Source organism: Schistocerca nitens, chromosome 6 (genome assembly GCF_023898315.1).
Source record: "Schistocerca nitens isolate TAMUIC-IGC-003100 chromosome 6, iqSchNite1.1, whole genome shotgun sequence".
Lineage (NCBI taxonomy): Eukaryota > Metazoa > Arthropoda > Insecta > Orthoptera > Acrididae > Schistocerca > Schistocerca nitens.
This window is the reverse complement of record NC_064619.1, coordinates 678,471,970-678,494,273: the sequence shown is the minus strand read 5'-3', so window position 1 is coordinate 678,494,273 and position 22,304 is coordinate 678,471,970. Positions and strand designations below refer to the sequence as shown.

The 22,304-nt window shown below is 45.4% G+C and overlaps 1 protein-coding gene across 5 annotated transcripts in view; it reads right to left on the bottom strand.

Moving 5' to 3' along the window:
- Positions 1-5,097: 5,097 nt before the first annotated feature.
- The window catches only part of LOC126262440 (UDP-glycosyltransferase UGT5-like), a 174,540-nt gene continuing 157,333 nt past the window's right edge, over positions 5,098-22,304 (bottom strand). For all 5 annotated transcript variants that reach the window (XM_049959091.1, XM_049959092.1, XM_049959089.1 and 2 more), the window contains one exon: positions 5,098-5,562. In XM_049959091.1, coding sequence (XP_049815048.1) covers positions 5,274-5,562 — 289 coding nt within the window. In that variant the 3' untranslated portion in view covers positions 5,098-5,273. The remainder of the gene's footprint in view (positions 5,563-22,304) is intronic.

Here is a 22,304-nt window from a genome sequence, read left to right as displayed (position 1 = left end):
ACCACCTAGCAAGTGTGGTGTCTAGCGGTGACACCACACAAACAACATTTACTTGTGTTTTTGGATAGGGTCCGCTTTTAGCAAAACACAATTTTGTTTTTTAACCCAATCATGATTCACTGCAGTTCAGTGGGCTTTTATTTTATGGCTATTAAAGTAAAGAAAGTTCTTTATTGTTTGTATATAGTTTGTATCTGTTTGTATACAGTAAAGAACATATCTTTAACAGCCATAAAATAAAAGCCCACTGAAGATGCTGCAACTGCAGTGAAACATGTTTTGGTTAACAATGAATATTGTGTTTTGCTAAAGGCGGACCCTATCCAAAAACATATGTATTGTTAAAGCAAACACGGGAAAAAAGAGCTTCAACCCCACGATGAACATTTACTTGATACAGAGGTCAAAGTAAATGTTGCATATTGCCGGAACTCTAGTACTGAACGTCGTGATGCAGAAATACGTTATGACATCAATACATCGGTTTGTTTGTAACGTAATTCTTCCACTGTAAGGGAGCAGTATGTGCAGTCTATGGCAACCGTGTCACCTATAAACACTGCAGTACTTGTGCTGTGTTTCATTATAATAGTTGTGTTGCTTCAGGATGATTCGGACAACAATAACGTACGATCAGTTTTCGTAGAGTCACTGTAATGGCGGAGGGAATGGGACGGGTGGACGTCGCTGGGCGTCAAAGTGATGTCTCTAGAATTTGTAACATGTTTCTAACGAGAGGGTCAGCTGAAGATTGTCACGGTAGCGGCAGCGAAAAAAATGGTGTGCGAGACCGATATCTCCGTATAACAGCAAGCAGAAACACCCACCACAATGCTTACACGTGTATGGTGGCAACTCAAACAGCCAAACAGCGACAGGAGCGCAGGTATCAACACAAACTATCCGAAATGGGCTCCATGAGCAGGGATTACACGTCCGGAACACTTCTGAAGGCTCCTCTTCTAAACAGGGTTTCAGGGTTTGGAGAGAGGCTTTTTTCGCATGTGCACGAAACCGCTGGTTGTCCGCCAGCCAGCTGTGGGACACAACGCTTTTTTCTGACGAGATCTCTGTCAGTCTCCATCCTAGCAACACTGATATTCGTGTGTAGAGGAAACGAGAACAGTGTTTACACCATAAGTGTATCGTAGACCGACATTTTTATCAAGGTGGTTTTGTCATGACTTGGGGTGGAATCATGTATGGCTGCAGGGGACCCCTTGTGCCAACACATGGGAGCAAGACTGGTATGAAGTGTCCTTGCACGCGTTGTGGCTCCATTTGATAAACATATTGAAGCGAGATTCACGCTGATGGACGACAATGTTTGCTCCCATCGTTAAAATTTCTGAATACCAACCTAGCGGAGAACAAAATCAGTCTAATGGAATAGCCTCCTTATTCTCCACAAGTCAGCTACACTGACAATGAGTGTGCCATGCTAAAATGTGCAGTTTGCAATCGTCCTGTCCCACCAGAGACCTTACAGAACGTCATAGAGTGTGATGTGGAGGAATGGGACAATATGCCACAGGCTTATCTGCCTATTTTGGTTAGGAGTATGCTAAACCGCATTCAAAAGTGTCACTAATTACGAGGAGGGAAATTTGGATCATAAACAATGTTTCGAGGAAAATAAAAGTGAGAAGAAACAGTTGCCTTTGCAGTAGAATCTTTTGTAAGAATTTGTTTTTGTTTTTTCTTTTGTTTGTGTTTGTCAGGTGGAAATACACTCCTGGAAATGGAAAAAAGAACACATTGACACCGGTGTGTCAGACCCACCATACTTGCTCCGGACACTGCGAGAGGGCTGTACAAGCAATGATCACACGCACGGCACAGCGGACACACCAGGAACCGCGGTGTTGGCCGTCGAATGGCGCTAGCTGCGCAGCATTTGTGCACCGCCGCCATCAGTGTCAGCTAGTTTGCCGTGGCATACGGAGCTCCATCGCAGTCTTTAACACTGGTAGCATGCCGCGACAGCGTGGACGTGAACCGTATGTGCAGTTGACGGACTTTGAGCGAGGGCGTATAGTGGGCATGCGGGAGGCCGGGTGGACGTACCACCGAATTGCTCAACACGTGGGGCGTGAGGTCTCCACAGTACATCGATGTTATCGCCAGTGGTCGGCGGAAGGTGCACGTGCCCGTCGACCTGGGACCGGACCGCAGCGACGCACGGATGCACGCCAAGACCGTAGGATCCTACGCAGTGCCGTAGGGGACCGCACCGCCACTTCCCAGCAAATTAGGGACACTGGGGTATCGGCGAGGACCATTCGCAACCGTCTCCATGAAGCTGGGCTACGGTCCCGCACACCGTTAGGCCGTCTTCCGCTCACGCCCCAACATCGTGCAGCCCGCCTCCAGTGGTATCGCGACAGGCGTGAATGGAGGGACGAATGGAGACGTGTCGTCTTCAGCGATGAGAGTCGCTTCTGCCTTGGTGCCAATGATGGTCGTATGCGTGTTTGGCGCCGTGCAGGTGAGCGCCACAATCAGGACTGCATACGACCGAGGCACACAGGGCCAACACCCGGCATCATGGTGTGGGGAGCGATCTCCTACACTGGCCGTACACCACTGGTGATCGTCGAGGGGACACTGAATAGTGCACGGTACATCCAAACCGTCATCGAAACCATCGTTCTACCATTCCTAGACCGGCATGGGAACTTGCTCTAGAAGGTGTAAGTCAACTACCCTGGCCAGCAAGATCTCCGGATCTGTCCCCCATTGAGCATGTTTGGGACTGGATGAAGCGTCGTCTCACGCGGTCTGCACGTCCAGCACGAACGCTGGTCCAACTGAGGCGCCAGGTGGAAATGGCATGGCAAGCCGTTCCACAGGACTACATCCAACATCTCTACGATCGTCTCCATGGGAGAATAGCTGCCTGCATTGCTGCGAAAGGTGGATATACACTGTACTAGTGCCGACATTGTGCATGCTCCGTTGCCTGTGTCTATGTGCCTGTGGTTCTGTCAGTGTGATCATGTGATGTACCTGACCCCAGGAATGTGTCAATAAAGTTTCCCCTTCCTGGGACAATGAATTCACGGTGTTCTTATTTCAATTTCCAGGAGTGTATGTTTATCTTCTTTATATTTTGTTTTCTTACAACTGTAGCTGACTAAACAAAATCAGCTTTGTTCCCTATTATGTCCATTATTGAAAAGTAATGAATGCTCGACATTTATTTTGACCACTGCATAGGGGGCGTGAACAGCGTCAGATTGTGAAGGCTATTGAGGTGCTGCATACTCGTGTGAGACATAGGCATCGGCAGCTAACAGAGTTTGAAAAGGGCCTCACCGTTGGTTTCCATTTGGCCAGCTGATCGAATCGGTTTGTCGGGCATTGAGGTATGACAATAGCCCAATATTGGACTCTGTGGGAACGCGAGGGTAAGGTTCCAGTCTTCAACGGCTGGAAATCATAAGGGAGGATCGTCCTATTGTGATTCAAGTGCATCGTTACCCCCTTGCATCCTGTCTGACATCCGAGAACAAGAAATGGAATCTTCTGTAATGTTTCGTTCTGTTTATTTGTGTTTGTCAAGTGAAAATGCATTTATCTTCATTTCTTTTTTGTTATGAATGTAGCCGACAGTTTTGTTTCCTATTATGTGCAGTATTGACAATAAGGCAATATGCAACATTTGTTTTGGCCAATGTACGTTTTCTGTTTTGCTTCAGGACAAGAAGTTATTTGGGATGGTCGAAGTTTTTCTGTAACGGCATAGGATATCCTATAGGTGCATTAGTTACGTGAAATCAAGTAACAAAATTTAGCTGCATCATGATAGCAGAATGATAACCCTCTGTGTGAGCTGCAGTCTATGTAATTCTACGCTCATGGTCTTTCTGTGGGATGTACGAAGGAGAGAGCAAGATATTGGTTGTGTTGTATCCTGCCTACTCGTCAAATATGGGGTACCTAGGAAACCTGCTTTCCTGATCGCTAGACAACAATTCAAGCAAATCGTATTAATGAATTTTATTACAGAGAATAAATGACAACACTTAACTTTGGAAAATACCGATGTGTCGCAAGCAAAGGGCGACATGCAGTATAACGATTCCAATACAAATGAAGTAATACAGTGGACGCTTGTATCCAGGTCTCTGGTCTTAACGCTTATGTATAACTGGGCCGCGACCAGTCGGGAGTGGCGTTTATGTTCCCTCCGCCTAGAGGCCGCTGCTGTCGCGTTGTCGTTCTAGAAAGAGGTCGGTCCACGAGCAATTGGCTGACATCTTCTTCACGGCCTTCTCTGCTCTAACGTTCCCGCCTGGCGTGCCAGAGCTTGACTTTACACCGAAACATGTTGACTCTTCAAGGAACGTATGCTCTCTGGATTTCAACAGTGAACCTCTCTGTCATGCAGAATGCCTCTCTTGAAGTGACTTCTGCTGAGTACTTCTGTGCCACTTCCGGGCTTACTAAATTAAACTGTAATGAAACGCACTACTCTTATTTGGATCTTAGATTACAAAACCCTCATTCGACCAATGCATGAATACTGACTGCCAATCTGGGAACCATACCAGACAGACCATATAGAAGAAATATATACCTGCTCTGTGAGTGCACTACACTTCCTGACAACTCTTCCAATGAATCTCGATCTGACATCTGCCTTGCCTGAGAGTATTTTTATGTCATCATTCCACTTCAAGTCGCTTCTTAATCAAACTCACTGATATTTAGTGGATGTGACTGCCTCCGGTTAATGTTGTGTAATAACTCAAGAATAATCCATCTGTGTATGTTTGATAATATTGCGAGAATCGTCAGTCATTGTGTCTATAGGCAGGGAATCTAAGTTGAACACTTGTGTAAGCAAACATATGCTCTTCCCATGCAGCGGTCAAGCATCTGCTATGATAGAATCTCAGAGCGAAGGTCTTTTATTCTAGCGCGAATGAAACATGCTAACATCTGAATTGTCCCATATTTGCTAGAGAGAGAGAGAGAGAGAGAGAGAGAGAGAGAGAGAGAGAGAGAGAGTTATAAATTCCCTCTGGAACTTAGATAGTGTAGCTTGAATGTGTGAAGCACCAAAAATTTCATTGATAATGATTGCAACAATTGATGAAAACAGTTTTTTATTGGGGTCTGTCGAACTCCTCCAAAGTGCCATAAAAATACTAGCAAATGTATATAGTACTTATTTTCTCCTTAAACCCACTATCTGATGTTACTTGCAGATAATAGACCAACTTGGCTCTTTCGACTAGTTGCAACTTGCACAGCTCTTCGCAAAGTCATTTGGTCTTCTTTTCGTTGGCTGTGACGATTCTCGGCGTGCAGCACCTCAGCAGCGCCCGTGCACCAAAGAAGAGCAGCGCCACAGAGAAGACGACCGCCGCCACTACGAAGGCAGCGACGTCTAGCAGCAGGTACTGGTACCAGGCCAGGTCCAGCGCCGCAGACCTCAGGTGCGGCGCCCCACGGTGCCTGATGACGTACTCCACCCAGTAGATCGCCTCTTCCATCGGAGGTCGAGGTCGGTCCCGGAACAGCTGGGACACTTGTTTGGCGCGCTCACGATACCTAAAAAGAAAACATCCATACAGTGTTTGGTTTCCATCGCTATCGTAAGCCACTTCAGAAATCAGTGCTAATACCAGCTTTTTGCCAACCACATGCCGCATTCTTGCCACTATTTTGGTTAAATTTGATCAATAGATGCTTCCTCTGTTACTAGCAGAAGGACATATAAAGAGTGAAGTAATAAGAAAATGAGTGAGACATGGTCTCTGACATGTACCTCCAAAAGAGTCGCTAAAAGTAAATACTCACGACCAGTCTCATATTAAAGTGGAAGCGATTTATTTAGCAAAGCACAGTTTGTCTTCTACGGGATTTGCAAGCTTCAAATAATAAAGTATTTACATCTCGCGTTTTTTGTGATCTGTCGAGGGCGCTTGATTATGTAGATCATGTTAATCCGTCAGAAAGCTTAGGTTTTATGGAGCCGATAGCTTTACAAACATCAAGTTTGAATAATAATTAATGAAAGGAATGTAAAACGTTCTGTTGGATTATTCAAATAATGTTGGAAACTGAAAAAAGTTTAGAGATGGGGATAAATCATGAAATGAGGCCCAAAAGGCGCAATTTTGCGTCTATTCCCTGTATATGTGAATGACCTTTTACTTAATATCCATGGCGCAGAAAATATATATAAAATTTTTTTCAATAAAAATTCGAAACAAAACATGTGCTAACTGAAATGACACCACTTTGCTACATCCGAATACCTTCAAAGTAACTACCAGAGGATGTGGTCCATTGGGCCAGCTGGGATGAGCATCGTTTAAATCTGCACTGGGTGTTCTCATTAAGTTCTCTGTAATCTTCTTACATATAGTGAAGATAGTTGAAGTATCAGATACTATCTAACTCCTTGAACTCCTACAAGATGATTGTGGGTGAACACCACAATTTATACTTCCTGCCTTACTATTACTTTTTCTGTAATAAGTACTTTCTTTCTAACTAATGAGTTGGAGCTTTTACTAGGCTTCGTCTCAACATTCTGTAGAACCCGATCCTCCAAATCTGGTGTACACACGGTCCATCGGCTCCCTGCACGTTCGTCTGTCTGAAAGGACCCGTGATCACACAGAGGTCCAAAAATGTTGTATGAAGTAGTTGATGTCTGTGAGGGTACTTGGTTTGGTATAGCCGTGCTGCCTCTCGACCGTTTCCACCTACTTGGCCGTACGCTAACACTTTCTCGGCTTGTTCTCGACACGAATACCGGACCATTCTGCTGCTTGCAGTATGCTGAGTCAATCCCATAGCCTGCAACACACAAGAAATACACAGCATGTGATTAAAGGATCTATCATTCGTCAGCACTATCTGTCGAGGGAACGAATGTCTCCACTAGGATAATACTGCCTCCTCCAGCTTCCCCAATCTGCGTCCACAGCTGGGTGCATCCACACACAACAGCCGACCTGGTCTACCAAGAAACGTAATTCATCAGATCAAGTGATAAGTTGCATCACAGAAATTGCTTCGCGATTGAATACTACAAACTCCATACCGACTTCTCTCTAAGAGATGGTGCGACGGACCGACACCCTTAAGGCCTGGCCAGACAGAATCCGGCCTGCCGCTGAGACGGACGGCGCAGCGGGAGGCCGGGCCCGTCAGCGGCCAGGGACGCCACACAGGAAACGGCCCGCCGGCCGCAGCGACTCTTGATGCGTCAGCTGTTAACACTATGGAAAGGACCGAAGCCCATTATTAAGCTTGCGTGCGTAGCGCAATTGTCTTGGCGTTAGACGATTTGGAAGCTTCACGCGGGACACGTTATCTTTGTGCGAGTTATTATTATTTTTTTTTTTTAAGTGCAGAAATGAGTAGCTCGCACTAGCCATACGAAATTGCACCAAGAAGAGGAGATGTTGGGTGCACGACATTAATAGCAGGAGAGAAAGCTTAGGAGAAAACTATCATCTATTGATCTAGAGTCTGACGAAGATAGGTTCTTCAAATATTTTCGTATGTCGCGAGAATGTTTCGAGGAACTGCATCGCCTGATAAAAAAGGTAGCACCGAGAAGTGCACAACGAACTGGAGAAAGCCAGTTGATACAGGGCACAGACTAGCCATTTGTTTGCGGTAAGTTTTACCATTTTTTGCCTTTTTGTGCTTCAAACAGAAGTCTTATAATTTATTCCATTTCAGTTTTGCTGTATCATATGAAAGATTCGACGGAAGAAAATGCTATCCCACAACGTAGTTACGAGTGGAGTGATAAATTTATCTGCAGTGTTTACGAATACAGCAAACGATAGTTACATCTAGTTCCGTATGTCCCGCTAGAGAGAACTTTCTACTTAATAGATTGTTTTGTTTCATTGTATTCATAACATTGTCATTGAATTTAAACAAACATATCTTTGATCGTTAACTCATCTATTCGTTCTATCGGCATAAGATACTTGACTACAGGCAACAGTCACCAGACCATAGCTTTTTTCTTTTCGGTTAGGACGTTCAACAGTCTCAGAAATTGTGAAACAAGTGTGCCAGGCAATATGGACTGTTCTACAACCCAAGTATTTACCCACTCCTACAACAGAGATGTGGAAGAAATCTGAAAAGGATTTCTAGAACTTTGTGGGTTTCTGAACTGCCTTGGAAGCATAGACGGAAAGCATATCAGGTTAAAATGCCCGAAGGATAGTGGATCCCAGTTCTTCTGTTACAAACAATTACGTTACAAACAATTCTCCTGGCGATCGTTGATCCATACTACGAGTTTACAGTAGTTGATATTGGAAATTATGGACGTCACAGTGACAACACTATTTCTGAGAATTCAGCTTTCTATCAAGAGTATATCGAGGGCAAAATTATTCTACCTCCAAATCAGGATCGCGTGTATCGTTCAAAAAGTTGTATTGTCTCACCTCTTCTATAAGTCTTTCTGTGTCCATGATGCATGCCCAACGAGCTGCAAGACAAAAACCGCATCACGCCGCTGCTTCCAGTGTGACCACAGAGCGGTTGAGTGCGCCAACGGAGGCAAGCAGCCGCTCCGGCTTGCGGCGAATCTGTAATCTGTGACAACCCGGCGGCGGCCGGTGCGGCAGGCCGCGTGCCGGTGCGTCAGAGCCGCACTCTGTGTGACAGCCACCATACAATAACAAGCGATTCAACAGTGCGGCCTGCCCGCTGCGGTTCAAGGCCACAGGCCGGACGGCCAGGCCGCATTCTGTCTGGCCAGGCCTTTAGTGCATCACAGTAACGAGAGAGAGAGAGAGAGAGAGAGAGAGAGAGAGAGAGAAAGAGAGAGAAGCCGCTTCGCCATGATTTACTTACTGCCATGAGAGTTTTCACAGAAACGCTCTACAAACTGCGATGGAAAACACTTCGAGGAAGTCGCTGTGCGGCACGACGAACGTATTCTCACAACTCCACCAGCCACTCTCCAAAAAGAGTCCAGAAAGACATGTTATCGCCTCATTCATGTATACTGCCTACAGACGAAGCCAGTAAAATTACACACCTCTGTTATCGATACCCTACTGCCTTGCGGTCGGTGTGCGTTACGCTTCCATAACTTGAATGCGACATAAAATTGCGCAGGAGGCCTGCAGCCACGAAATAAGCTTCAGGAGACTTACGCCACTGTCGAATGAGTGGCTAGAATAACCGGTTGCTTGCTGTTCAGAAATTCGTATTTATTGACGCGTTTCAGGAACAGCCCATCATTAGAACAAATGCCAAATAAAAGTACAGAGCCCTAAACGCAAGCGTAATTGACGAAAGTCACTAAGAGTAAATTTACAAGCGGTGTTAGAAAGAATGCTCAAAAAACCGACATATCGAAAAGAAATTTCTCCGTACATAGTACGGAGTCACATGCGTCAGCCGTCGGCGCAAGTAGTCAACTCATAAACAGATGACATGCAAAAGTTACGCAACAGAAACTACCACCAGGTGACGGGCATATATAAGAACAGTGGAGCTATTTGTGTCCTCATAAATAACAACTTGATATTGAAACCACAACGGGCAGAACAGGTACAAAGATCTAAATACATACCTAAAAACATATCACAAAACAAGAGTACACACAACACTACATAGCGCATACATGAAACAACTAGTGGCGTTCCAATTATTATTATTATTATTTTTTTTTTTTTGAGTCGTCAGTCTTCTGATTGGTCTGATGCGGCCAACGAGGAATTCCTCTCCTGTGCCAACCTCTTTTATGTCAGTCACTTACAACCTACGTCCTCAATTATTTGCTGTATGCATTCCAATCTCTCTCTTTCTCTACAGATTTTACCGTCTACAGCTCCCTCTAGCACCATGTAAATACATCTTAATGTCTTCAGAGATGTCCTGCCACCATGTCCCTGTCTTGCCAGTGTTTCCCATAAATTCCTTTCCTTGTCAATCCTGCGGAGAACCCCCTCATTCCTCAACTTATCCGCCCACATAATTTTCAACATTCTTGTGTAGCAAAACATCTAAAATGCTTCGATTCTGTTCTGTTCCGGTTTTCGCCCAGTCCATTTGTCGCTACCACACAATGATGTTCTCCAAACGAACATTCTCAGAAATATCTTTATCAAATTAAGGCCTGTAATAATTGTCTTGGCCGGCAATGCCCTTTTTCCCAGTGCTCGTCTGCTTTTGATGCCCCCCATGCTCCATCCGCCATTTGTTGTTTTCCTACCTAGAAAGCAGAATTCCTTTAGCTTCATCTACTTCCTGATCACCGATCCTGATTCTCTGCCGGCCGGGGTGACCGAGCGGTTCTAGGCGCTTCAGTCTGGATCCGCGCAACCGCCACGGTCGCAGGTTCGAATCCTGCCACGGGCATGGACGTGTGTGATGTCCTTAGGTTAGTTAGGTTTACATAGTTCTATGTTCTAGGGGACTGATGACCTCAGAAGTTAAGTCTCATAGTGCTCAGAGCCATTTGAACCATTTTGAACCTGATTTTCTCCCTTTTCTTGTTTCTGATACTTCTTAATACTTTCGTCTTTCTTCGATTTACTCTTAATCCATATTCTGTACTTATTAGACCTTTCCATTCAGCAGATCCTGTAACTCTTCTTCGCTTCCACTGAGGAAAGCAGTGTCATCAGCGAATCTTATCATTGACATCTTTTCACCTTAAATTTCACCTTAAATTTTAATTTCAATCTTGAAGCTTTCTCTTGCTTCCGTCATCGCTTTTTTTTATGTATAGATTGAACACCACATCTCTGTCATACACCCTTTTTGATGCGATCACTTCATTCTCGGTCTTCCAATCTTACTATCCCCTCTTGGCTGTTATACATATTGTGTATTATCCGCCTTTCCCTATAGCTTACCCCTATTTTTCTCAGAATTTTGAACATCTTGCAGCATTTGACGTTGTCGAATGTTTTTACGAGATCGACAAATCATATGAACGCGTGTTGACTTTTCTGAGTTGGTAAAATGACGCTATTTGCGACCACATAAGTAAATGAACAAGTTGATAATAAAATTGAAATTATACAGCAGTATGAACAGAGACCTAACACGGAACCTAAGTATCTCTTCTTCTACATATGCGTAAACTGAAGCCACTTGCTCGTGTCTGCTTGCACATGCAGGTTTATCTCAGGAACTGCTGTATCGATTTTGATGTTGTTCTACCGAAATAAATATTTCATACAAACTGTCTCAGTTATGTTGAATTCCAGTTAAGTTGTGAAAACGATGCCATCGCCACCTAGTATACAGCTACCTTAATTCTACAGACCAGCTGTGGGATGCTGGAAACCGAAAGGTTGTGAGCCCCAATCCCAGCCTTATGTGAAGATAAGCATTTCGAATTATGACGACAACTTCAAACTCCCAACTACTTCTTCCGTCACATAAACAATCGCAATTGGCACCCTTAATTCACTGCAAATTCCACGAACGACGGGCAGTAAGCTACTTAGCTTTGACGATAACCACTTCATCATCAAGCTGTGACGTGAGACAATTTGAAACAATAAAAAAATTTTAACTTACAGTTTCGCTGCAATCGTTGGAAATCAGTTGCACAACGCAGACACACTAAAATCCAAAATATGTGATGTTTTATTTTTTATGCTACAAGTAAAAGGTATTCCGAAAAACTGCGTCAGCAAGTTTAGGAACTTTGATTCGTTTACATATAATACGTTTCTTCAGCAAAGTAACAAATGACTAAACTTCAGCTTTCTGCCTTCCTTGAATCAAACCTAGATGTGAACACGATTCTTTGCGTGACCACGGTGACGAAGTTTGCCATATAAAGTCCACGACAAAGATTTGTGGCAATAAGTCCCAACGGTTCATCACAGTGTGTGCCCAGCTTCACAAGCTAAACGAGCTAAACATGTGCAGCATACGTGTTTCTCCTTATTTTTTTCCTTTTATCTGTGCTACCTCTGACAGAATCTGATATATACTGAATCACTCACACACATATACGCCCATGGTTTGCGTGTCACTCCAAGCGCCAATTCTGTATGCAACGCTCGAAATTCGTGCTTTCAGACAACTTTCCTGCCGTGCGCTACTTATATCGCCAAAGTTATATATATGAAAGTGGTAGTAATGATGATGATGCCGGCCATTGTGGCCGAGCGGTTCTAGGCGCTTCAGTCCGGACCCGCGCTGCTGCTATGGTCGCAGATTCGAATCCTGCCTCGGGCATGGATGCGTGTGGTCGTTAGGTTAGTTAGATTTAAGTAGTTCTTAGTCTAGGGGCTGATGACCTCAGATGTTAAGTCCCATAGTGCTCAGAGCCATTTGAACCATTTTGATGATGATGATGTTTGGTTTGTTGGGCGCTCAACTGCGCGGTCATCAGCGCCCGTACAAAGTCCCAATCTTTTTTACACAGTCCTTTCTTTACACAGTCCAATATTGCCATTATCACAAGTGATGAATGATTCAAATGGTTCAAATGGCTCTGAGCACTATGGGACTTAACTTCTAAGGTCATCAGTCCCCTAGAACTTAGAACTACTTAAACCTAACTAACCTAAGGACATCACACACATCCATGCCCGAGGCAGGATTCGAACCTGCGACCGTAGCAGTCGCACGGTTCCGGACTGCGCGCCTAGAACCGCGAGACCACCGCGGCCGGCTGATGAATGATGATGACGATGATAATGAAATGATGAGGGCAACACAAACACCCAGTCCCTGGGAAGAGAAAATCCCCAAGCCGCCCGGGAATCGAACCCGGGACCCCGTGGCCCAGAGGCAGGAACGTTAGGCACTAGACCACGAGCTGCGGACATGTGAAAGTGATGATATCCAGGTACTTAACGTTGTTCGCTAGGCAGCGGCCTGCAAACAAAATTCGCTAACCATCCAAATCGTCCCGCCGTGAACACTTAATGTTACCCACTCAAAGTGGGGTCGGATCGCTAGTACATAACAAAAATAAGAGTGTTACAACAGTGCATAAACCACACAAGGCACAATTAGAGCCGGCGACGAAAGAGAAGAGAGGGAAACAAGGAAAAGAAAAAGAAGGGGGGGGGGCGGCGGACTACTTTCTGAGCGTTCTTTGTAACACCTTTTGTAAATTAACTCTTGGTGACTTTCGTCAGTTAAGATTGTGTTTATGCCTCTGTTCCTTTCTTTGGCTGATATTCTGATGATGGGCTGCGCCCGAAACGCTGCAATAAATAAGAATTTCTGAACCGCAAGTGACCAGTTATTCTACCAACATATTCAGCAGTGGCATAAGTTTCCTCGGCTCTAGGCTTACATTTCAAAGATTTGTCATCCATTTCCAGGGAGCGCCTCCCGAAAATGCTTCTTTCCGGCCCCGCACAAAGTGGTTCCACTAACAGCAACCAAAGCGCTCCTTGACAATCTCTGGTGTTCCTAAATATTCCAGTCTCTCAGCTAGCGCCCCCTTGCCAGTCGGTTAGTTTGTTTTCTTCCTTCACATACTACGGGCCCTTTCCACACGGAATATCAGAGTGTATCAGTGTGTCAAGTTTAGGTGATAGTAATTGGTTATGTGTATGCGGTGTGGTGTCGTGTTCATGTTGTACGATAAGACAAGAGTAAGAGCGAAAACCGATGCTGGGACACAGCCTAGTGCTCTTGAACAGCACGAAGACAGGACCAGCGGGCATAACGCCCGCATCAGACGGATGGGTGACACGCCCTCACTCTACGAAACGCTGTGACAACATACTGGAACAAAGTCTTGTGATTCCACCAGCTCTCCTGCCCCACGCCGCACAAATGCCTACGATAAAAGTACTTTCGTCAGCAGTCCTCGAAACGGGTACCACTGAGCCGAACGTCAGCATATAATCGCGCACTCATAAACTTTGTTGTCACACCACGAAATCACTTCAGGGGAAAATACAGTGCTCGGCACGATGTTTGGGACAACGGAGAAATTCCGTTTAGTTTCTCCGCTAAGTTATTCGTCGAGGTTTTGAAAAACTTTTTTACTTTCCCAACAGGTTGCGTTTATTGATCACCGTCAGTGGAATGTTCTGTGTTAATTAATACTGTTACTGATGTGACTGCAATAAAAGTACCAGATTTGTTCAAGAGCAGTGGGGAGTACGTCCACCGACACTCCAAAATATACATACAGGTCCGCCAAATCATCGAGTCACTTTCGCTCTCATCCATCCTTCCTTCATTTCCGTCTAGAAAAACAAAAACATGTAGAAACAGGGCACCTGCACTAAATTAAAAATCGCGAATACGACAGTTCCTGTCAAAAAGCTCACAGTTCCTAGTAACTGACGGAAAGACATCGAGAAAAACACAAAGGATATCTGGCATTACCCAAGAAAGCGTTATAGGCCTCTGATGTTTCTAATTTATACAAATGATTTATGAGAAAATCTCAACAGCCGCAGACTGCAGATTGTGCAGATTTTTTGCAGATTGTGCTGTCATTTACCATCTAGTAAAGTCAACAGAAGAACTGCACAATGATTTAGACGAGGTATCTGTAGCGTGCGAAAAGTGACAATTGACCTTAAATAATCAAAAATGTCAGGTCATCCACATGAGTACTAACAGGAGCGCGTTAAATGTCGATTACACAATAAATCACACAAATCTGAAGTCTGTAAATTCAGCTTAATACCTAGGGATTACAACTACAAACAACTAAAATTGTAAAGATCACATAGGTAATGTTGTGGGTAAGGCGAAACAAAACACTCCGTCTTCAGACAACTGGCCCTCTGGGACCACCCGACGGCCATGTCACCCTCAGCTGAGGATGCGGATGGGAGGGGCGCGTGGTCAGCACACAGCTCTCCCGGTCTTTGTGATGGTTTTCTTTGATCGGAGCCGCTACTATTCGGTCGAGTAGCTCCTCAGTTGTCATGACGAGGCTGAGTGCACCCCGAAAAATGGCAACAGCGCAACGCGGCCCGGATGGTCACCCATCCAAGTGCCGGCCACGCCCGACAGCGCTTAACTTCGGTGACCTGACGGGAACCGGTGTATCCAATGCGGCTAGGCCGTTGCCCAAGGCGAAACAAACACGGTTTTTACTGGCGGATACTTAGAAGATGCAACGAATCCAATAAAGAGACAGCTTACACTACGCGTGTCCGTCCTCGCTTGGAGTACAGTTGTATATTATGGGATCCGTACCAGATTGGATTGACGGAGGACACGGAAAAAGTTCAGACAAGGGCAGCTCGGTTTTTACTGTAGCGAAACAGAAGAGAGAGTGTCACGGATAAATCGGCCGGAGTGGCCGAGAGGTTCTAGGCGCTACAGTGTGGAAGCGCGCGACCGCTGCGGTCGCAGGTTCGAATCCTGCCTCGGGCATGTATGTATGTGATGTCCTTAGGTTAGTTAGGTTTAAGCAGTTCTAAGTTCTAGGGGACTGATGATCTCAGAAGTTAAGTCCCATAGTGCTCAGAGCCATTTGAACCATTTTTTGTCACGGATATAGTATGTGAGTCGAGGTGACAATCATTAAAACAAAGAAGAAATCTTTTCACGAAATTTCATTCATCAATTCTATCCTCCGAACGCAAAAATATTACGTTGGTGCACACCTACGCAAGGAGAAACGATCATCGTCATAAAATAAGAGAAATCAGCGCTCGTACGGAACGATGTAAGTGTCCGCTTCTCCTGCGCGGTGTCCGAGAGTGGAACAGTACAAAAATAGTGTGGAAGTATTTCGATGAACCCTCTGCCATGTGTGAAATGAGGAGTACATGTAGATTCGAGAAAAACCCAAGATACTGCAGTTATTGCACTAGTGCTATGCAAAAATCCCAAGATGGCTTAAATAAGTGACTAGCCGACCGAAAAATGGCTGTTAACTTCGGCAACAACGCATATCGTTCCACAGTCTTACAAAGATTTCGGGCTCAGACAGGACAGGGAGGGGAATGGGATTAAAGTAGGGGAATTCCGTTGTTCGGCATTTATTATTGAAGTTGTCCTATCAGAATCTCACAATTAAATTCGGTTTTTAAGGAGTAAATTTATTTCTGTGTATAGAGCATCGGGTTCTTCACGGACGTACTTCATTATTCGTATTTCACTGGAACTACACTCCTGGAAATGGAAAAAAGAACACATTGACACCGGTGTGTCAGACCCACCATACTTGCTCCGGACACTGCGAGAGGGCTGTACAAGCAATGATCACACGCACGGCACAGCGGACACACCAGGAACCGCGGTGTTGGCCGTCGAATGGCGCTAGCTGCGCAGCATTTATGCACCGCCGCCGTCAGTGTCAGCCAGTTTGCCGTGGCATACGGAGCTCCATCGCAGTCTTTAACACTGGTAGCATGCCGCGACAGCGTGGACGTGAACCGTATGTGCAGTTGACGGACTTTGAGCGAGGGCGTATAGTGGGCATGCGGGAGGCCGGGTGGACGTACCGCCGAATTGCTCAACACGTGGGGCGTGAGGTCTCCACAGTACATCGATGTTGTCGCCAGTGGTCGGCGGAAGGTGCACGTGCCCGTCGACCTGGGACCAGACCGCAGCGGCGCACGGATGCACGCCAAGACCGTAGGATCCTACGCAGTGCCGTAGGGGACCGCACCGCCACTTCCCAGCAAATTAGGGACACTGTTGCTCCTGGGGTATCGGCGAGGACCGTTCGCAACCGTCTCCATGAAGCTGGGCTACGGTCCCGCACACCGTTAGGCCGTCTTCTGCTGACGCCCCAACATCGTGCAGCCCGCCTCCAGTGGTGTCGCGACAGGCGTGAATGGAGGGACGAATGGAGACGTGTCGTCTTCAGCGATGAGAGTCGCTTCTGCCTTGGTGCCAATGATGGTCGTATGCGTGTTTGGCGCCGTGCAGGTGAGCGCCACAATCAGGACTGCATACGACCGAGGCACACAGGGCCAACACCCGGCATCATGGTGTGGGGAGCGATCTCCTACACTGGCCGTACACCACTGGTGATCGTCGAGGGGACACTGAATAGTGCACGGTACATCCAAACCGTCATCGAACCCATCGTTCTACCATTCCTAGACCGGCAAGGGAACTTGCTGTTCCAACAGGACAATGCACGTCCGCATGTATCCCGTGCCACCCAACGTGCTCTAGAAGGTGTAAGTCAACTACCCTGGCCAGCAAGATCTCCGGATCTGTCCCCCATTGAGCATGTTAGGGACTGGATGAAGCGTCGTCTCACGCGGTCTGCACGTCCAGCACGAACGCTGGTCCAACTGAGGCGCCAGGTGGAAATGGCATGGCAAGCCGTTCCACAGGACTACATCCAGCATCTCTACGATCGTCTCCATGGGAGAATAGCAGCCTGCATTGCTGCGAAAGGTGGATATACACTGTACTAGTGCCGACATTGTGCATGCTCTGTTGCCTGTGTCTATGTGCCTGTGGTTCTGTCAGTGTGATCATGTGATGTATCTGACCCCAGGAATGTGTCAATAAAGTTTCCCCTTCCTGGGACAATGAATTCACGGTGTTCTTATTTCAATTTCCAGGAGTGTATTTATGGACGAGATGCTACCAGCTGTCCTTATCAACGCGAATTCAGCAAGAGCGGCTGCTATGCTGGTCCACTTTACGTGAAACCAAATTACGTAACACAGCTGTTTGAACCCAGCAGCTTGAGATAGATTATCTCTGCCTTTCCCTTGTATTTCCTTCCCCCTTCGGGTTAGTGATACAATACTGCAAGGCGTAAAAAGGGACATTAATTTCCCCTTTACAGAATGTTGTAATTCTCAGATTTTCGCGTCGTTAAATAGCGCTGCGTTTTCTGCACTGATATTCTCGACGAAGCCTTAGCAGACACGGTTGTCGTCGTTCTCCGACAAGTGGACTGCGTGTCCGTGTCACGTCACTAACTTGGCACCGGCGCTCAGCCTTCTTCTCTGCGATGATAACGAGACGAACACACAGCATTGCGTCACAATCAGACTCGACAGGTCACAAGCAGAGCCTTGTTCTCTCATTGATTTGAGGCAGTGTACTAGGGCGAAATTCGGTCTGAACGGCATTCCAGCACCTCCTAGGGACTTTTTTTAATATCGTTGGAACTAGCGGGCACTGCAAATTTAAAATAGTACACGTGTATTAAATCGCAACGTAACTATAATTTGCCGCTGCACGCTGGCAACAACGTGATGCGATGGGCAGGGACGTCTGGCGAGGTGCGAGGTACTGTGTGTGTGTGTATCAAGATGAGCTTCGTTCTGAAGTTGAGATCGGTATATGTCGATAACCTTCGTGATAACTGTCTTTTCCCGAACAGTCCACGGGTGTACTGCCGGTCCATAGTGTCCAACGGGCACAATATTTCGGCGATCAGATATGTGGCTTCATCGTCAGGTGCGCTGACGAACTGAGCTCCTGAGGGAGGGCGTCCGTCTTAAATCCCTTCCCCCTATGAGGCCGCCCGCCGTCAGGAGCTCAGTTCGTCAGCGCACCTGACGATGGCGGCATGTCTGATCGCCGAAATATTGTGCCCGTTGCACACTGTGGACCGGCAGTACATCTGTGGACTGTTCGAACAAGGAACACGCCGGGAGAAACTGAAGAATCACAACTGTCTTTTGTTTACGACCGCCAGCAACCTAGAGAGATCTGTAGTGTGCCCAAGATGAGTTGAGATTCGTTCCGATATAGGGATGGGAAAAACCGACCAGTTAAAAGCGATACCGGTATTTTAGTTCTAAATAACCAGTAGTTTTCGGTATTTGTTTGGTCTGGGTTATAACAGGTGTATATCCCTTTTACTGATAAACGGGTATGAAACCGATGTATCAATTTGGCCTAGCAGTGGTGCTCAATTTTTTTTAGATAAACCTTTATTCAAAAAACTGTTTGGTATGGAGTTCTGTGGCTTCTGAAAGACTGGTATCGATTTTGAATGGAATTGTTTCTCATAGGAGGAGTCGACTTACGAATCGACATATTATAGAACAAGTATTTATGAACAAGCTGGACAACAAATATTCGCCATTGGGTTAAGTCATTATGAAAACTTTAAGTGTTACAATATAATTGTTCCTGATAAATATTGTAGTTTGCCCTCTATCTAAATTTTTCATATGAATTTTTTTAAAGAATATTTTTGATTTCGTCAGCAAAAAATCAATCGAAATTCCCGTTACAAAGTAGAGATATATATTTGACTAAAAGACGGCTTTTCGTTCGAAATACGATAGTTAAAGAAAAAGAACGCGAGAAATTTTACACACAAGCTTATTAGCCTACTTGTCTGACTTTTCTATGTAGTAGCAAAAAATGGAAGTTATGGCATGAGTAATAAATTAAAAACTTAACAACTCATTCACAGTTTATAATAAAAACAGAAATTAGTTAAAATATGCTGCCGGTGTCTCCACAATATGCCTTTACCTGCTTGCAACCTTGAGAACCGGACATTGTAAGATGAGAAACAGAGTTCTCCACCCTTAGTTTTCACTCATTAGCGCTCACTTCTCTAAATGCCCAAATAGTGGTATGATTCTCGATTATAACAAGACTTTTTAACAGAGGTTTAAAAAGTTAGAATCTCTACGTGAATACTGGTGAATATTTTGTAGTTCCTCATTGCTTCTCGAGAAACGAAGCGAACGGTGGAAGAATGTTTTCTTTTGTTTACCTATTTTATTTGATAGATTGATTCTAGGTATCTTCAAACGCACGAGGCGAAAGTCTGAGGGAGGCGTAGAATTTTTCAATCTCTGCCCCACACTTTCTTTTATTTTTTGAAATAATAGCAACAAAAAATCGAAATTCGGTTACTTCAAAAAACGGTTATTTTGAGCGGTTCTAACAGTTAGGTTAAACTAGAGATGAAAATAACCGGTGTAACCGAAAACCGATTGTTTCATCAATAACTGCTATCCCTACTCCGACGTTGTGAATGGTTCATATCGCCTTTTGTTTAAGACAGCTAGCAACGTCAGCGACCTAGTAGCATGACGACGACTCGTGTTACGTGTGTCACTGAAAAATAAATAATGTGAGGAGTCTTTGAACTTGGCGTCTGTAGAAAGTGCTTTAACGAAATCTACCGTGTCTTAATTTATGCCGCAGCTTCTGGCTAAAAGTTAGCAGCCTTTCGAGCCGATAAGGAAAACACAAGAGGTGGAGGTATACTTGGATAATGCCGGGTGATACGGCAAGATTTCGGTTGGATTACGTCATTGTCAGACAGAGATTACGAAATCATATACTGCAACAGATATAGATTCAGATCAGTGATGGAGAGTAGGCTGAAGTTTATGAGATTAGTCAGGAAGAATCAATACGCAAAGAAGTGGGTTACGGAAGGAATGACGAGATACGCTTGCAATTCTCTGAGGCTGTAGCTATATAAATAAGGAATATCTCAGTAGGCAATGCAGTTGAAGAGGAATGGATGTCTCTAAAAGGGATAAGCACAGAAGTTGGAAAGAAAAACAGGTACAAAGAGGGTATCTGCGAAGAAAATGTTCAAATGTGTGTGAATTCCTAAGGGGCCAAACTCCTGAGGTCATCGGCCCCTAGACTTACACACTACTTAAACTAACTTATGCTAAGAACAACACACACACCCATGCCCGAGGGAGGATTCGAACCTCCGGTGAGTGGCGCCGCGCAATCCGTGACATGGCACCCCCAATCGCGCGGCGTAACCAAACCGTGGGTAACAGAAGATATACTTCAGTTGCTGGATGAAAGAAGGAAGTACGGAAACGTTCAGGGAAATTCATGAATACAGAAATACAAGTGGCTAAGGAATGAATTAAATAGGAAGTGCAGGGTAGCTAAGACGAAATGGCTGCATGAGAAATGTGAAGAAATCGGAAAAGAAGTGATTGTCGGAAGGACTGACTCAGCATATGGTAAAGTCAAAACAACCTTCGGTGAAATTAAAAGCAAGGGTGGTAACATTAAGAGTGGAACGGGAATTGCACTGTTAAATGTACAGGGGAGAGCGGATAGGCGGAAAGAGCGCATTGAAGGTCTCTATGAGGGGGAAGATTTGTCGGATATGACAGAAGAAGAAACAGAACTCGATTTAGAACAGTACTAGAATCAGGATTTAAGAGGGCATTAGAGGACTTAAGATCAAATAAGGCAGACGGGATAGATATTCCACCAGAATTTCTAAAATCGTTGGGGGAAATGTAACAAAACGACTATTTACGTTGGTGGAGAGAATGTATGAGTCTTGCGACATACCTTCTGACATTCCGAAGACTGCAAGAGCTGACAAGTGCGAGCAATAAGGCACAATCAGCTTAACAGTTCATGCATCCAAGTTGCTCAAATGGTTCAAAAGGGCTCTGAGCACTATGGGACTTAACTTCTGAGGTCATCAGTCCCCTAGAACTTAGAACTACGAGGGCAGTTCAATAAGTAATGCAACACATTTTTTTTCTCGGCCAATTTTGGTTGAAAAAACCGGAAATTTCTTGTGGAATATTTTCAAACATTCCCGCTTCGTCTCGTACAGTTTCATTGACTTCCGACAGGTGGCAGCCATGTACGGAGCTGTTAAAATGGCGTCTGTAACGGATGTGCGTTGCAAACAACGGGCAGTGATCGAGTTTCTTTTGGCGGAAAACCAGGGCATCTCAGATATTCATAGGCGCTTGCAGAATGTCTACGGTGATCTGGCAGTGGACAAAAGCACGGTGAGTCATTGGGCAAAGCGTGTGTCATCATCGCCGCAAGGTCAAGCAAGACTGTCTGATCTCCCGCGTGCGGGCCGGCCGTGCACAGCTGTGACTCCTGCAATGGCGGAGCGTGCGAACACTCTCGGTCGAGATGATCGACGGATCACCATCAAACAACTCAGTGCTCAACTTGACATCTCTGTTGTAGTGCTGTCACAATTGTTCACCAGTTGGTATATTCAAAGGTTTGTTCCCGCTGGGTCCCTCGTTGTCTAACCGAACACCATAAAGAGCAAAGGAGAACCATCTGTGCGGAATTGCTTGCTCGTCATGTGGCTGAGGGTGACAATTTCTTGTCAAAGATTGTTACAGGCGATGAAACATGGGTTCATCACTTCGAACCTGAAACAAAACGGCAATCAATGGAGTGGCGCCACACCCACTCCCCTACCAAGAAAAAGTCTAAAGCCATACCCTCAGCCGGTAAAGTCATGGTTACAGTCTTGTGGGACGCTGAAGGGGTTATTCTGTTCGATGTCCTTCCCCATGGTCAAACGATCAACTCTGAAGTGTATTGTGCTACTCTTCAGAAATTGAAGAAACGACTTCAGCGTGTTCGTAGGCACAAAAATCAGAACGAACTTCTCCTTCTTCATGACAATGCAAGACCTCACACAA